This window comes from Cavia porcellus, unplaced genomic scaffold, assembly GCF_034190915.1.
Source record: "Cavia porcellus strain 051 isolate PalLab524CR breed Dunkin Hartley unplaced genomic scaffold, mCavPor4.1 scaffold_20, whole genome shotgun sequence".
NCBI lineage: Eukaryota > Metazoa > Chordata > Mammalia > Rodentia > Caviidae > Cavia > Cavia porcellus.
In genome coordinates, this window is record NW_026947503.1 from 14950974 (window position 1) to 14969393 (window position 18420).

Consider the following 18420-nt stretch of genomic DNA (forward strand, 5'->3'; position numbering starts at 1 on the left):
AAAACAGTTAAATCAGGAGCAAATGGGGAGCTGAATCATGTAGCAAGCAAGCCTGAATACAGAACAGGGCATTTGTCTGTGGTGGGTTGTGTTAGTGACTTGACTTTCTCAAGATGATCCATAATTATTTAAAGTATCAATCCTTGATGTTTATCCTTAGGGTAAGGTTTCATTTGTTGAATCTTTTGTCTTGAGGTCTGGCCCACAGCAGGAGGTCTGTCTCCTCCAAGGTTGCAAGATACCTGCTTTTCTGCATTGGCTCCATCAAGAGCCAGCCCTGTCAGATTGCTTGTAATATTTCTATAGTATTTCGAACTCGCTCAGCTGCCTGTAAAATTGCCTCTGCTAAGTAACCCGAATTGCTGTGAGGGAATATTAGACAATGACCCATTTGGTTTCCTTAGGATGAAAGGAGTCTTAGATGTTGTTTGTTAATCAGAGACACTCTGCAGAGAGTCTATCTGAAGGTCCTTGATAGAAACCAGACATTTTTATCTTTGGTTGGCATACAATTTTAAGTTTGGAAAAGACAAAGCCAAGGAAACAAGTATGCATGGAACAAATAATAGAACCAATAGGATAATTATGAGAATAACTAAAAAAATTTCCACCAATAGGAGCTAGTAATGGATGCTCGTAAGGAGGATAAACATAAGGACCAGGAAATTTTAGAGTCTGACGTCTCAGCTATTGAGATATTAACAAAAGGATCAGGAATGTTCACACAACATGTACTTTTTTACAATTTACAGATATTGTGTTATTGTTAGAATTTCTAATGACATATAATTAGAATTTCTAATGACATCCAAAATTGGAGAGCAGCCTATCTCATTAATTTTTACTTCTTCAGCTAAGAGAGACAGACCTTATGCTGTGTCATTTAAGACCTGTTGAGTATAGTTAGTTAAGGCCTTGATATGTATCATGTAACTCTCTCTGGATGAGATCTGGTGGATCCCAATAAAAATAATCTAAAAGGAGATTTAAGTTTTGTTTAGAAGTAAATGAAACATAAAATTAAAATATGATTTTAAATAAAAAAACAACTGGGAAAAAGAATCTAACTCTCTAAGTCAATTTTCTGTGAATAAGGTATGGATGATTCGTGGGAGTGATTGCATTTCTCATTCACCCTGGTTATTATCTATGTAGTCCTAGGTTAAGAGTTCTAAAGTCAAAGATTTCTAGAATTTTCTTTTATTCAGTGGTTAGCAATACCATGAATTTGATGATAGTTCCTGAAGCTAAAAATAGGTAACATAGATGTGGACAAAATGAGAAACTCCTAAGGAAAAAAGTGAGAAAGAGATATTGCAGTAATGGAGAAGAAAATGGTTGTGTGCACTGACAGATAGTTAACAGAACAAACTTTAAAAAGGAAAGTGATCAAGAGATACATGGAAAGGGAGGTAAGGATGGGAAAAGGGATCAAACAAAGGCATTCAGATGTATTATGTGCATGTATCAATTTCCCACAAGAAACGCGTACATTATGAGCTACAAACATGTACTAATAAAAGAATCAAAAGAATGTTTTGCCCCCCAAAATTCCAATTGATTAATTGTCTTATCAATCATTTTATTTGAATAAGTTTTCATTGTTACTGCATCAATATGTTGTTAAAACACATGAAATTAATGTGTCTAAATGTTGAATATTTGGGATAATTAAATAGTTGAAAGGATATGTAGAGATGTTATTCCTGTGTCGTTTTCTTATTTTTTGATTCAGCTCAAAGTATTATGCATTAAAATTACATTGTTAAATTATGTGGTAACATGTACTATGTAATATTAAAATACTAATATTGCAATTTTATGTTAGTTATAATTAATGAGAAAATTAGTGAATAAAGTAGCAACAAATATATGCTATTGAATGTAAGGGTAATAGTTTTAGGAGTAAATGAGTAATCTTAAAGTATCTCAGTTTATAAAGCTGGATTATGGAAAGAAAATTTGTGATGCCAGTTTTGAAGAACCACTGAGACCATAGTACAATTTTAAAACAAATATGAGTTTTCCATGAAAATTAATAATTCTATATTTCAGTTTTAGTGATATGTAATTTGAAATCTCAACATTTTCAATGCTACATTGTAATTCTGAATATACTTAAAATTGTTCCAGTTGATTTCATTGTTTATTACTGAATATTAGTGGCAACACTTACTTTATAAGTACCTGCTATATTCATGTTCTTTTGTTAATCTTAAAAGCAAGTGCATAAGAATGGAATTAAATAGAGCTAAATATTATGCTTACACTCAGTAGGATACTTTCAACGTCATTTCAATAATTTTCACATAGTTTTCAATATTCTGCCATATGTTTAAAATACAGAGCATACTATTAACTTTTATGTAAAATTTCAAGTTTTTTAAAAATTATTCATAATACCTCTTAGAATGATTATGAGTTATATTTTAGAAAGTATTGTTTATAGCTATGTTTTATTATGAATCTACAAGCATAGAATTCTAATTGGCTCTAAGAGTTGTCTATTTTTATATAGTTGCAATATTTTGTTCACAAAATAATTACTCATAATTTAGGAACAGGAAGTAAAGTGAGATTTTGTTTACATCATCGTCCTACTGGCTAAATAAATAGTGATTTACAAAATTTAATGCATCACTGAACCCAAGCGAAAGCCTTGATTTCCTGCTAACACGTATTTTCTCTTCAGGGACATTTGTCATCCAGGTGACAGCAAGTGATGCAGATGACCCTGCTACTGGCAACAATGCTCGTCTCCTTTACAGCTTACTACAAGGCCAAGCATACTTCTCTGTTGAACCAACAACAGGTATTTTTTGAATAAGACAAAATGCAATTTGACCTCATTTTAAAGGAGGAAAATGTCAGCAAAAATTACCTGCTTATAAATGTGTTTTACATTAGACCTAAATATTAGGTAAATGAATGACCATTAATTCCTAAACATTGCATTATTCTTAGAATTTAAGCTGTTTTTCTAAGTTTAGAAGTTTGAATTTTCCATTGTCATTCTTATGTGATTTTTGTATAAAACATTTGTGTTATACAACATATGTAAGGATTCTTACTAATCAGTTAGAAAAGTGACAGCCTTACTGAAAAATATAAACAAAGGCAATTACTACTGTTTAAAAAGACGGTATGTGAAAGTTTTTTTTAACCATTTTAGTCAAAAGATACATCAAATTAAGATTATAGTGAAATACATGTTCAAATTGAAGCAGGTAAATAATAATAAGTGTGCAGGGCAGATGTTTGAATTGATGAGTTGTTCACTTGTAAAAAAAGTATTTTATAAATTTTAATTTAGATGAATACTATACTTGTGTATGCATTTCTCTAATTTGTGTTAATCTAATGCCTAATAAAATAAATATAGCATATAATGTATATATCTGTCAAACATATATTGAATATATAAAATTTATACACCAATAATTTATTTAACAAATATATGGGGTTTTTTTTTACAAAGTCAAGATTAAACATATGAGTCATGAATTTAGAAGCTGATAGCATTCAATGATGAAAGAATGTGAGAACTAATAACTAAAAAATAAAAGGAATAGAAGAAAAAATTCTATTGTTATTAGGAGGAAATTTGTTTCCAACATGTGACATATTTAAATAACTAAATCATTTTGTTGAATGTTCAAATATGTATTTATTCATTTATTTTATTAAAGTCTCAATTTTTCTCAGTGAAGGTTTCTTGAATCACATTCTAATGAATGTGATGAGTCCCTATGGTTCTACATTTTTCCAAGGATGATGCATTCATTTTATTATTTGTAAAGTATAAGAAAGATATTATTTCATTACATGTGGCAAATGTTTTAAAATATTTAAATTTAGCTGGGAATGGTGGCCAACCTGTTATCCTAGCCTTTGGGAGGCTGATACAAGAGAATTGTTGTGAGTTCAAGACCAGCTTGGGCTCCATTTTGAGTTTAAGGCCAGCCTGGACTCCATAAAAAGATCCAGTTTCAAAAACCAAACAGCAGCAAAAAATGATTAAAAGTTGATTCATTTTTAAAATACTAAGGTTCAGGCAGGAATCATGGGTAATGCCTGTAATTGCAATAAAATAGAGTTTGAAGCAGGAGGATTAGAAATTGGAGCTTAATTTGGACATACAGTGACCTTGTAGCTCAGTGTAAATGTCCTGGGTTCAATCCACAGAAAGAGGAAAAGCAAAATTGAAACATAATAGGTTTTCAATTTTTCACAGTCCTGATTGAGAAAGGCTATGCACTAGGCAGTTAAAAAAAAAAAAAAAAAAAATATATATATATATATATATATATATATATATATATAGCATTTACAGATGTAGTAGTGCCACTTTAATAAGAATAACAACTCAGAAAAAAGAATATACGCATAAAGCTTTCAGTCTAGGAACTTATGGATAGACAGTAAACATTTGAATACTAGCAAATGTGTCCATTTAATGTGTAATTTTAAAATAGAACAAAGAAGCAATGTAATTGAGAAAGCCCAGGAGAACAATGTAAGTCTGTGTGGTGGCGGAAGAGCAGAGCAAAAGCAGAATGCTCTATGGAGCCTATTCCAAAGGGAAAGATCGAGTAGAAGGACATTCCAGGCTCTGGGGGGAGATGTAACCAGAATGTTGGACTAACTAGACGGCAGTTTATATGATACTTTAGGAAGGATCTACCAGCATTCATAGCACTGTGTTGCGAAGTCTACACTCTGCATAGAGTTGATGTTGGATGTATTGTCGTTGTTGTTCTCCAGGGAAGTGTCCGTCACTATATAGTTGTCTGGCATACAGCAAAGGAATGGTTGTATGGTAGAATTCTTAAGGAGTTAATGAGGAAGGTGTAATAGTTAATAAGAAAATAAGTAATTAGAATTTTATTGTGTTTTAAAGGAATCATACGAATATCTTCTAAGATGGACAGAGAACTACAAGAAGAGTACTGGATCATTATTCAAGCCAAAGATATGATTGGGCAGCATGGTGCTTTGTCTGGAACTGCAAGTGTATTAATCAAACTTTCAGATATTAATGACAATAAGCCTATATTTAAAGACAGTAAGTAGAAAACATGGTGATTTTTCATTATAATGTACATATAAGTATGTTGAATACAGACAAGATTTCAGATAATTTAAATCTCATAACAGTTCCAAGTTATAATCAAAACTATAAAAGTCAAATACAAATAGAGTGATACGGTAAAGTGTTCTATTGATGCTCAGATAAGTTGCCACACATTCTGTGGCTTACAACTAACTAGTTATATCAAGAAATCTTGGTGTAAGTCTGTTAAGACTGGCCAAAGTGTCTGTAAGGACATTTTTGGAACTTCTAGGATAGGAAAGAAGTAGATAAAATAATATAAATATGTAAATGTGTATATATTAACATATGTTTATGTACATATATATTCAGCCATATCATGCCTTCCTGGATGGTGGTTATCTATATCTATATCTATATCTATATCTATATCTATATCTATACCTATATCTAACTGTTTTTATTGTTTTTTGTTCTCTTTTCTCCATGGCCTTACCCATTCCTCAAAGTCAAGTAAAATCACAGTCAGTGCAATGCCTCAGGTGCGGTTTTATTTTCCCTGATTTCCTTCTGGTACAATAGGGAATGATGATCAAAATAAGTTGGCATCACTTATGGCAAATTTGTTTTCACATTCTGATTTGCCATTCATTAAATGTGTATGCTTGAGAATGGCTGTCAGTGTGTGGACACATCCACAAGCATATTCTTTTGAATAATGTAGAAGCTATTCTGCTCAGATTAGTCAATTCTATCCACACTAGGATTGTCCAGTGCCCTGGCTACTGCAGAAAAAATAGCTATGCATTATGTAATGATGTTTTTTTTTTCAACAATGAGCAGAGGTCCTTTCACATTATTCAGGTCCACATTATGGACCTGAAAAATTCTTATCCCTTAGTATTTTAGTGCATCACTCTATGTTTAAATATGTGAATGTTACTGTGATACAATTGCCTATTGTTTTCCACACAGAAGATGCTATACAGATTTGTAACTTGGGAGGAACAGGTTTCCTATATAGCTGGTGTATGCAGTCTAGGTGCTCCAGGATACTGCATGATATTTGCATAGCATTAAAAACATCCCAGGACATATTTCTCAAAATATAGTTCTGTTTTTAAGTAGCAGATGGATTTATTACAAAGCCAGAGTTTTGCATCTGCTGTATCACTCAATTTTAAAATTTTAAGTTTAAAAGTTTGACATTGATATGAACAAAAAAACCACTTCTCTTTGAATGGGATAGAACTAAAGAGCAACATCTTATAACTTCAACTACATGTGGTGAAATACGGCAGAAATATTTTTCTCTGCACCATCAATTAGACTTCCTAAAGAGAAAAAATATCTAATTAAAGTTAAAATACAAGGGTATTATAAAATATTTGCCATATGATATATAGAAAATATAGTAGATAAGTACACTGAACAGGTAGTTCAAGTTCAAAATGTTGGTGAAAGAGTCCGCAGAAGGCTCTGAAAGGAAAAACTCACAAGGAACCACAGTTATTTCTGAATATTCTACTACTGTTATTAATTTCTCTTTGATATTTTACAAATTTTCTTTTCAAAATATTATCAGAAAATTAAAAGTTCTCTTACTTACTCAGAATTCACAAATAAAATGGTGACATAACTGTGGCCAGGCAGATTTGAGTGTAGGTGAACCTGACACCTGCTTCTTTGCTCATGTTTACATCGGTTTTCTCTGTTGAAACCCTGTTTTCCTCATCTCACGTGAGACGTCCTTTGTGCATGCCCACACTCGGGGGCTACATTTCTTGACTCTCAGACTGTGACATTATTCAAGCATCCCTCTCTCTGTTGACAATTTCCCTCCTTCTGGATCACTACTATTAGCCCTAAATGTTTGTGATTATTTTCCTTTCATGTTGACAACAAACATATAACAGAAATGCTTCCTTGATATCTTTTCCATATTTAGCAAGGAAGATTTTTTTTTTGTTTTTTTCCCTGCATAGAGCAAATTTCTTAAGAGTACCATGACATGTTCTTCTGTTACTTTCTTCAAAATGGAAGTCAGTCCATTTGAATTTCATCCAAACTATTTGACCAAGAAGATTTCATTCATATCAGTAATTCAAGATGATAATATTATCAATTTTTAGTTATATTGTAGTTTGATTTATTGACTTGTTTCGACAAAGGTGAACTTCCCTTCGATGAAATACTCTCACTCTCATTAGATTTTTCTTCTAGTTTAGCTATCACTGTTTTATTTTTATGCTTCTGATTCTTCTCTCTATATTTTAATCTTTGGAGTGTGTATGAGGTCAAGCCTTTGGCCTTACTGCTCTGGTTAATACTGTTTTTTCACCCAGGTGGCTATAGAAATGATCTCCGTGATGAAAATTTTCAAATGTGTAACTCCGTTCTGAATTCTTTTCTGAATTCCACTGATATGTACCTAAACTCCTATTCATCATCCTCATTATCTTGTCAAGCAAATACAAAATTTAATATTTAATGTATTTTACTGAGCTCCCAATCTTATCTTCCTTCTCCAAACCTCTTCTTCCTATAGATTTTCCCATGTACATCACTAACAAATCCATATTTTCTTCTGTCTGGCATTTTGCTTATTCAATACAATCACCACCGTATGTGAAGATTTAATAAAACAATTCATATTGCACCAGCCACTTTCAGGTCAATTTTAATTATTCTCCAGCTTGACATGATGTTCAGTTCTGCAGATTCCCTAATTTCTGATTTCCTGTATTCTGTGAGCAAACACACACGAACACACACACACACACACACACACACACACACACACACACACACATACTCACCCCACATGAGAGCAGGAAATAATTTTATTAGAAGCTCAGAAATTATTTCTTGTTTTCCTTTTTTCCTTCTCAGGCCAACCAGTCACTGCTCTGAAGATCTTGTTGGTTCTGTATTAAAAGCTATCTGAACTCTTCTCGCTGCAATACCTCTGATTCTACTGACTTGGAACCCACCACCACTTGAATTTGTTTATAGTAGTGCAATATACACTTCCTGTTTATACTCTCTATTTATTTCAGTATGGCCTTACTGATCCTGTTAAAAATGAAAAGTCAGACACCATCCTGTCAGTGTCTTCTCATCTCAGTCCCTTGTCCTTTGCAGGTCTAACGCTGCACAAAGTTGCAAAACATTTGACCAAGATTTCCAGCTCCTCAGAATTAGCAGTCTTCTGGCTCCTGAATCAATCTGAGAAGATTCTATGGTCTCTAGGATTCCAGAATTCACCATCATTTTCTCATTACTAAATTTTTGTGTCACTTCAGTTCCAAAACTGTCGCTCTTCTACATCTACACACTAACAACTTTTGATCTTTTTCCTTTGTATTTCCACTATGCATAACGTAATTCAAGCACACAGCCTCAAATTCAGACTCTTAAAACTCAACTATAGTCTTTCAAGACTTTAATGTACACTTAAATTCATCAACTTCAGGTATCTGGCAATATTCAAGGGAACTGGAAAACTATCACGTTTCATAAAAGATGCTATAAAGATAAAGTACAATGACAATAAATCAGGAATGTTTAATAAAATGTGTGGATGAATGAAAATTTGGAGTTATATGTTCTAGTATGTTCTAGTTATATGATTATCATATATATATATATATATATATATATATATATATAATTTTTAATGGAGACTCAAACTTACCACCTAATGCTTTCCAGTCAGGCACTGTGCCACGGAGCTATATTTCTGGCCCTATATAAGATATTTTTAAACACAAAAATATTCAGGAAATTAAGAAAGTGTTCCTTGTTTAAGAAATGAAAGAAAAAGTATATAGGTAAAGATACACACTCTAAAAGATAATGAAATTTAGAACAAGAGACTGAAAGAATAAGTATAAATTTTCCTATACATCATGAAAAATGAATGCTATAATTGGAAATTTTGCATATTACTGTTTTTATGCAAAATATCTTATTTTTTTTTCTTTAAAGGTTTTTACCGCCTGACAGTCTCTGAATCTGCACCCATGGGGACAACTATAGGAAGAATTACAGCATATGACAATGACATAGGAGAAAATGCAGAAATGGAATACTTCATTGAAGGCGATGATTCTCAAACATTTGACATCATTACCAATAATGAAACTCAAGAAGGTATAGTTATATTAAAAAAGGTAAATACATTTAATCTATTTCCTTTGCAGGATAGTGCAAAATCAAATTAGAAATATGCATAATGATTTTGTGTACTTGGTTGATTTTTTGCTCCATTAAGTAATTGAAATGAAAATCCATGATTTACGGTTTAGGGAGAAATTGAGTTTCAAGATTAAATGTTCTTTAATAGCATTTTCTGAATGATATGAAGAAATGGTAAAGCAAAATATCTCAAATAAACATCTTTTTCTTAAAAATCTTAAATACCAGAAAATTAATTCTAAATTTCATATTTATACATATAAAATATAACTTTAAACCTCAATGAAAACAGGGAGCTCTCCTATGAAGAAGATAGGGACTAAGAAGTATTAGGATGAGGAGCATGTAGATGGGGAAGGCGGGGGAATGTAAACAGAATTATTAAAGGGTGTCATGTACATGGCATACTTTAATGTGCCATGGACCAGCCTTTCATAACGAATGTATTCACCAGGTGCTGTAAACATAAACTAATCAAAATGAAAACATAGTTAGTTTATTCATTTTGAATACAGAATTGTGATGAAACGCAAACAATATTTTATGCCATTTTAATGATATCAAAGGGATATATATATATATATATATATATATATATATAGAGAGAGAGAGAGAGAGAGAGAGAGTGCAAAACCAAACTGAAAAGTAAATGGTAATTAATCAAGAAAACTTTGCTCCCCTTTATAGTGTTTTGGGTTACTAAGGTCATTTATTCTGTGCATGCTGCTGTCTTTGTAGGAAGTGGATTTTGAGCAGCAGAACCATTATGGCATTAGAGCCAAAGTTAGAAACTGCCATGTAGAGAAGGAGCTCATGGAATACCACGAGGAAACTTCCAGCACTTACATTAGGGTCCAAGTGGAAGATGTTGATGAACCTCCTGTTTTTCTCCTTCCATATTATGTATTTGAAATTTTTGAAGAAAATCCACATGGATCATTCATAGGCACAGTGTCTGCCGTAGATCCAGATCAAAGGAAATCACCTATCAGGTAAGTCTTTCTGCATAGACTTGAGCTCTGCATTAGTAAATGGATAAACATCAATTGATGTGGAAATCAAGTGTTATGCAAATATAAGCAAGGATAGGCCTCAACTGTGTTTATTAGTATACTTAATATGTTTGCAATAATTTAAACACACAAGTTAAAATAGATTCACTGTTAACATGCATTGAAATAGGTAATTGCAAGCATGTGATAGAAGTAAGTTTAAAGAAGATAAATTTTTAAAATGTAAAGAAAATTATAATCCATCTCCTAACTAGCATAAGGACTGACAAGTTAGGTCAGAATAAAATCAATACTGGTCAAAATGAGGCTTAATTACTATTTAATTGAAATGTTGATCAAAAGTTGAACTTTTGCAAGGATGAGGAGTAAAAGTGGTATAGGTATAATGACTTGGAAACAGATGTATTACAATAGAAAACTGCTATCTATTAACATAGTCTGTTTTTTAGCTTTGCTATAATTTTCTTTTAAAGATGTGGGTTGTATTCTTTTGGATGTAAAAACAATTTTCTCGTTAACCTATCTTTCAAACACCACAACTGAGAATTATAGAAATTTTCCAGTATTGAATGAAACCTGATAAAGCTTTGCTCTGTGGAGACTTTGCTGTATACTGAAGGAGAGCTATTCATATTTGATGCAGGGGGATATTTCTACTGTTCATCTGTAATCTCTATTCATATGATGTGGCCTTTCAATATATAGCTCTTACTGGATTGTAGTGGTTTTAGAAATTGTGTGTGTTTAATTATGACTACAAAAATCAATTGTGTATGTAAAAATGTATGTAGCAAACTATTGTTCTTTTGCGAATGCAAACTAAAATAGAATTTAAAAATCCTGAATGATTAAGATTTTCAATGCATTATCATTTTAATAATAAATGGAAACTAATCTTAGGGATGTGATTAAAGAAAAAAATCATGAATAATTTATAATGATAATTATAAAGCATAAGTTAAAAACATGATACACATTTCATCACATAGAATTAAGATTTATCTCTATTTGAAAAAATACTATGCATAAATGAGAAAAAAATCAGAATAGAGCCAAACACTACAAGTTTTTTTTTTTTTTTGGTGTCACCATTTAGGGGTGCTTAACTTTTTGCAACTAAAATATTTTAATGATTATATTGAAAATAATTATTTTCAAATAATTTAAGTACCTATCAGAGGCAGGGCTTTCAATAATAAATTTCATTTGGAGTCGCGTTTTAAGTAAGGTAGTTTAAAACATGTATGTTGAGATCATCAAGTATACAGGAGTTTTCATTGTTCCTGTTTTCCTTCATGTAATAGAGCTTGATTTACTCAATCTACAAAATATATATGACCGGATCAATATATTGCAGAAGGACATTCTTTCTTCCTCCCTCTTTTTCTGTCTCTCCAGAAAACATATGTACACAAACTGTAAGATGGTTTCTATTTGAGCTATCATTTGACAATATGCTTCCCTTCTCATTCCATAATAAGAGTTGGAATAACCAAAGGAAATATTAAAATACTATATTTTATCCATGGTAATATTCCATTGCTTGGAGGAAAAATAGTAGCACATAATAAAGTAACGTTTTCCTCATTTAGTTTTCTATTTACTTCAAAAAATCCCATTTTACATATGATGAATCATTTGGTGTTTTGTGGAAGCATGAAAATTCCTAGCTTTGGTCTCAGTCAGTTCTAAATAGAATCAATAAACTAACTGAACGGAATGTTCTTGTTATTTGTTAAGGTCAGAAGAACTTTAGAGTAACATCTGCCCTGAAATGAATAAAATTAAGCTGCACAGTAAATATCTGAAAACAGCAGTGTGTATATAAAGGAATTGTGCCTTATTTAGACGTGAATGTGAACTGACGTAATTGTTGTAAGGATTCCAGGATCACTCTGTAACAACTACTATCCTGAAATTGAAAAGAAATTTAAAATATATGTCCCTTATAATTTTCAATTCATAACTAATATCATATAAATTACTATATCTATGCCCCCAAATTTATATTTCCAAATTTTAAAGCCTGATGTGACAGCGTTAGAAAATAGAATCAATGACAGGAATTCATTTTGAAGGGTAGAGTCTCCTTTACACAAGTGATCTTGGACAGCATTCCCATTCATTCCTCCATTTATGGATAAATAGAAAGCTGAGCAGTTTGCAATTGGATGGAAGTAACACCTTACCTGGACCCAACTCTTCCAGCAGCATCATCTTGCAATGCCGACCTTCATGAATTTGGTAAATAAATTGTGCTTTTTAAGAAATTTGTACTAGCAATTGAGATAGCACAATTATCAAATTACAGACACCAAGCATAAGAAATATAATTTTGTCATCATTTCTATAATTTATTCTTTGTGCACTTATGAAACTTTGTTTTAAGCTAAGCCTATACTCAAAGTTTGAACTATTTTGTGAGTGTAAGAAAGAAATTATTCTACTAGCAAAATTAGATCAAGTGAACCCAAAGGAAGAATATCAGAGAAACTAAAAAGATTTGATTAGAAAGATGAAAATAAAAAAAAAATAGTAAAATGATGTAGAGAGGCTGGTTCTATCCAAAACACCATAAAATTTGAAAAAAATATATTAATCTCTATCTAGATTTTGTTGATACATTGTGAGTCAGAAAAGGAGAGAGAGAGAGAGAGAGAGAGAGAGAGAGAGAGAAGAGAGAGAGGAGAGAGAGAGAGAGAGAGAGAGAGAGAGAGATTGACAGAGACTGAAAGACCAATGGGAGGGACAAAGACAGAAGTAGAGAGAGAAAAACATTAATTTTATCAGAAATAAAATAAAAAATTAGTAATCAAACAGATGCTAGAAAAATAATATGCAATAGTATGAACTCTTTGTCCACATATTCAGGTAATTTCTTAAAACTACAGAAATTTACATGAAAATATATATAATTTAATGAACCACATACACACAATTAGGAGCTTATATACACATGTATGCATACACATATATACATGCAGATATATGCCACAAATGTATAAATACCAAATGCACAGCATATTTTCCAAACTAAAGAAAAGTATCTTCTAGAACCCATTGCTATTGTTGTCAATATTCCCTTTAAAAATGGCTTGCCAGTCAAAAGTATCACAGGTCCTATATGCCACCAACAAGGTCTAGACAAGTAGAGCCAAAAACAGTACTAAAAGTACTTGAAACCTGCAATCATGAAGGGATAAGGAAAGAAGTAGCTCTGCAGTGCAAATTTGAGTCAAGAAAAAGAACAGATAACTTCATCTAGAAAACACAGAGTAGGCTTCCTTGTGGAGTCATGATAGAGTGTTCCTCATGCAGTCCGGGTTCTTTTATGCTGTCTACACCTTACAGGAGCCCATGAGAAATTCTACATACAGGACACTGAGCGTTATCTTGAGCTGCCCTGAGATTTTGAAATTACATCCTACCCATTTTTCGTGTCAGTTTGCCAAACCCTTCCTCCTATATCAATGTCACTGATAAATGCCACCAGTTATTACAAGCAAAGGACTGACCAGTAAGTATTCCACAAAAACAAGATGCAAATATTCCTGACAACATAACAGTAACTCCATATATTTGTAGGAAGGATACTATCCCACCACTGCTAGGGTCCATCGTAATACACACACACACACACACACACACACACACACACACACACACACACACACAAACACACACACACACACACACACACACACACACACACACACACATTTCATTTTAATTTCCTATATTAACAGATTAAAAAGATAACCCAATTCTATAGAGGAATACATGTTTAAATTAAATTTATTACAAAAATTACACATTACAAGTAGAAGAAAACACATCCACAAAAATTTCTGGCTAATATTATACTTACTGATTAGGTGCTAACTGATTTTCTTCAAAATTGAGAATAAGGTAGGATTACACTCTTGCACTATCTTAATACAACATTATACAAGAATTCTGAGGCCATGCAATAAATAAGAGAAATAAATATACCATTGGAAAGGAACAGAATATTCTGTTGGTGAAACGAATCAAAAGGGAAAGCAAATTTAGAAAAAAACTTTTAGTCTGGTTTGCTACAAAGCTATCATGAAAGATGATGGGGAGGTGTGATAAATTGCACAGAGCGGTTTAATTTATTTCCAGAAGACCTTTTTTTTTTTTTTTTACACTGATGATATCAAGATTTACAAAGATGCCTCATAAGAATTAGCAAGTTTATCAAAATAGAACACAAGTTTGTCATAAACTTTGTAGTGACTTGGCAGACACACTAGACAGCCTCCTCTGTGGCCTTTGCCAAAGGGGAAAAAAAAATACTGTTAAAGGTTTAATTCTATTTCCAAAAATATATGTTGCACCCTAACAGTGCTTCAGAATGTAACCTTCCTGGAAATTGGAGTAGTACAGTTTAATTCTTAAAAACAAGGCATAGAGGAGGAGCTTGGATCTTCAAAAAGCTTTATGTTCACATAAGGAGACATAAACCGATAGGAAGAGTTCAGCATGTGACGACGGAAGCAGAAGTTGAAGTGATGCATCTTCAATCTCAAGAACAGCAAGGACTGACAGAAAACAGCTGCAGATTGAAACGAACAGAAAAGGGAGGATTCCACAGTGCATGTTTCAGAGGAGTAATGACCTGAGAATGTAATTCTGTCATTTTTAGCCCCAAATCTGTGGTGTTTGTTACAGCAGATCTAGAAAACCACTGTCCTTAATTGACATGGAAGCCTATATCAGAAATTTACAGCAGTTGTACTTGTGGTAATCAAAGTCTTACACTGCCACTCCACTGATGGAATATTTAATAGGTGAATGGCCAAACACTAAAAGCATTCCGAAACTACCTTTAGTCCAGTCGACTACAAAGGTATCACAAAAGAAAAAGCTAGTAATTTTGTGTGTTATTACGGTATGATGGACTTTTCGAGATTCAATTATCTAAATTATATGGATTTTCTATTTTTTGGAGTATGTAGGTAAATTTGGGGAAAAGAAATGTTTTTGAGATATTCCTAAAGTGCCATATATACTATTATAAATGTATTCTTTTGTACTATAAATAAGTATCCTGACCAACATGACAGAGATGAAAAAAAGTAATAACTAGTGAATTGGGGGAGCTATTGTATTTGAAAATCTGTATAAAGCAGTGTGCACTGCACATGAATTAGTTTTTGAACGTGTTTGTGCTACTTTGCATGTATACCCTAGTTAAACAAACAAGGCCACATGCTGCAAATAAGGAAACCAAGATTTGCTATTGCTAAACAAAGCCACGGGAGTGAATACTGTGATATTAGACTTAGAATGTGAGAAATCATTACACACTAATGCCTTCTTAATAAAATTTTATAAATCAATAATCATGAAGAATTCTTTTCAGGATTCTCACAGGTGTAAAATATGCTTATTCTCAAATTCCTTGCATGAAATGTTGTAGTGTTTGTATATAGTCTCCTAGAATTTCAAATCATTGCTGTAAAATTTATAATATGTATACAATATACATACTACATACAATATACATAGTACATAAGTGGTTTTTATAAAGCATTTTTGTGGAATAAAGTTAAGAAAGATCTATAAATATTTATTATGAATACAATTTTTCCAAATGCATTTGTTCCATTGTTGCTTGAAGCTATTAATTTTCAAAGATATTAAGGACTCCTATGTATAGAAACAAATTTGTGAAAATTTATATAGTTTTTTTATTTGCCATGAATATGAATACATGAATATCTTACTGATGTTTCATCAGGGGAACTACAACCAATGGACCTCCAGAAACCATGGGAACTCTTTGCACCCTTCCTTTCTAATACCACTAGAGAATCTAAACTTGTATACACAGTAGAGAATTAACTGAATCCAGAGTTGTAGATTCAAAAGAAAGAACTTTAAAAAGAATGAAAGACAAACCTCAAAAGTTTTGAATATTAAACATCAACAAGTAAAGATACTTCGTTTACTATTCATGGAAAATGATTTTCATGCATTGTTTATATAATACATAAATGAATAATTTTTCATCAGCATAGCATTTTTGTGATTTTAAATGTAAAATGTAATAATAAAATAAGTCATTGTTAATATACCAAACTGGTAATTATTGCAGTCATCATTAATCTGTGTACAATATAATTAGTAGGTGTATGTTTGAGAAGAAACTAGACAGTTTCAAAATATTTTCTTGAGATTTCTATTAATTATAAAGGAAAGATAGTAAATTTACAGTGTAGAAATCTCACAGTCACCACCTTAATCAAGTGATGAAGGCTAATACTGCAATTAAAAACAGTGTTGATATAACGTACCCCTCCTATGGCACTGTTACAAAGACTCCACACTTATCTAATGTACCAGTTGTACCAAACTTTACCAAAAACTTACAGTCTTCATCTAATCCTAACAAAGTACAGAACAAACATGAACTAAGAAATACTCAACAGCCTCCCAATACTTTCAAAGTAAGAAAGGATTTCAAAGAAGACTGGGACATTGTAGAGCAGAACAAGGACACATGAAAATGAAACGTGAAGTGCATTCCTGCATTTGATAATGAAAAAGATAAAGATTACTAGTGGGAACGCTGGGGAAACCCAGCTGTCATTTGTAATACAGCTAATAAAATCATTACATTTGTCAGCTCTGAAACAATTAGAACACTATTGTTTTATTTAGGATTTTGCCAGGAAGTTACAGCCTTCACTCTGGTATGTTGACTTTAGAATAGTTACGAACGATTAAAATTGTTTCAAAATGTTTTTAATTGAATTGGTGAGAAAATTACTAATAAAGAAGCCGTCTCAGAAGATTCCTATGTACGCTTTCTAATTTTAAATAAAGTGAAGGAAAAATACACTTACAATTTAGTACAATGTTGGTCAACTAAATACAAGTTAAATCAAGGCCAAGAATATTTCAGCTAGTAAATGTGGAGTGAGGAAAAATATTTGCATTACTGAGATGTTTGATGCCAGAAGGGATTGAGAAGAATGCATGTTGCGTGTCATCTTTGTTATGTTGTGTAGCGCTCTTTCTATTGGCCCACATTTGTCTTGATTGCTGCTTAAATCTTAGTAGGATCCAGATTTGTCACATTTGTTCTTCTTCCTAATTTATAACAGGTTTTTATTAAGCTGTGAGAAACTACAACCTCTTGTCAAGATTTGGATGGGCTTTAGTTGAAAATATGTTTTATAAAAACAAGATTAGATTTTTAATACAAAATAACAACTGCTAAAATATTATTTAATTATTACCAACAAAATTATTGAGAGGGAAATGTGCTCACTTGTGGATATTTAAGCAAAATGATTCCATTTAAAATTGAATGTATTTAAACCTGAACTTTGCTAAAGTTTCATTATCTCTATTTTAATACTTCCTTGAATCCCAAGCTACAACTTACTGTAATATTTTTAGAAACATGTCACTTCAATATTTAAATATTCTCATTTTGCCACATAATTATGGAAAATCTCATTGATGTCTCATGAAAGTTTTGGAGAGTGTATTTGAGAGAAGCCATCACTGAAGCCTACTTATTATACTTCTTTAATTTTTATTATTAATCATTTTGCAAGCTGATGAAACACGCTGAGTACTTCCAAGGCTTCTTTTATTGTAGATTTGAGATCATTTTTCAGACTTTTCCTGGAGAAAGTTTTGTGAATTGGCTTTGTTCCATGCATCATGCATTATATGTATAAAATCAATACACACATACAAAAATGAGGGATAATAGATCTAAAGTGTTTTTGCCATCTGAAATATTATGCATTTCCTAGAAGAATTAGTCTATTGCTACATAAATAAAATTTACTTTTATCGAATATTATCTAAATACTTCATTTATATAAACAAATATAACTATCTTACTTACCAGCAGTCAAGTAATGATAATGTAATGCACAGCAATATCTTGGTACACTTAAGAGACTACGAACAATTTAGATTGAGAATATGCTTGCTTTGTTTCAAAGGAAAATAATAAAAAATTGAAAATTATTCATTGCTATCATTACTACTTTGTACTTCACATTGCAATAGGGTTTTGGCCTTTTCTTTTACTAAGTTAAATTCCTATTAAATTGTTCTCATAGACATGGGAATGAATAATAAGTACATGTTTAGACTTAGCTC

General features: G+C 31.9%; 1 protein-coding gene across 1 annotated transcript in view; it reads left to right on the forward strand.

Annotated features, from left to right (window-relative positions):
* Positions 1-18420, forward strand: part of Cdh19 (cadherin 19) — a 99474-nt gene that overhangs the window by 39641 nt on the left and 41413 nt on the right. Inside the window, exons 4-7 of the mRNA XM_003466522.5 lie at positions 2693-2812; positions 4901-5065; positions 9044-9228; positions 9992-10245. Of these exons, the coding sequence (XP_003466570.3) occupies positions 2693-2812; positions 4901-5065; positions 9044-9228; positions 9992-10245 (724 nt within the window). The remainder of the gene's footprint in view (positions 1-2692; positions 2813-4900; positions 5066-9043; positions 9229-9991; positions 10246-18420) is intronic.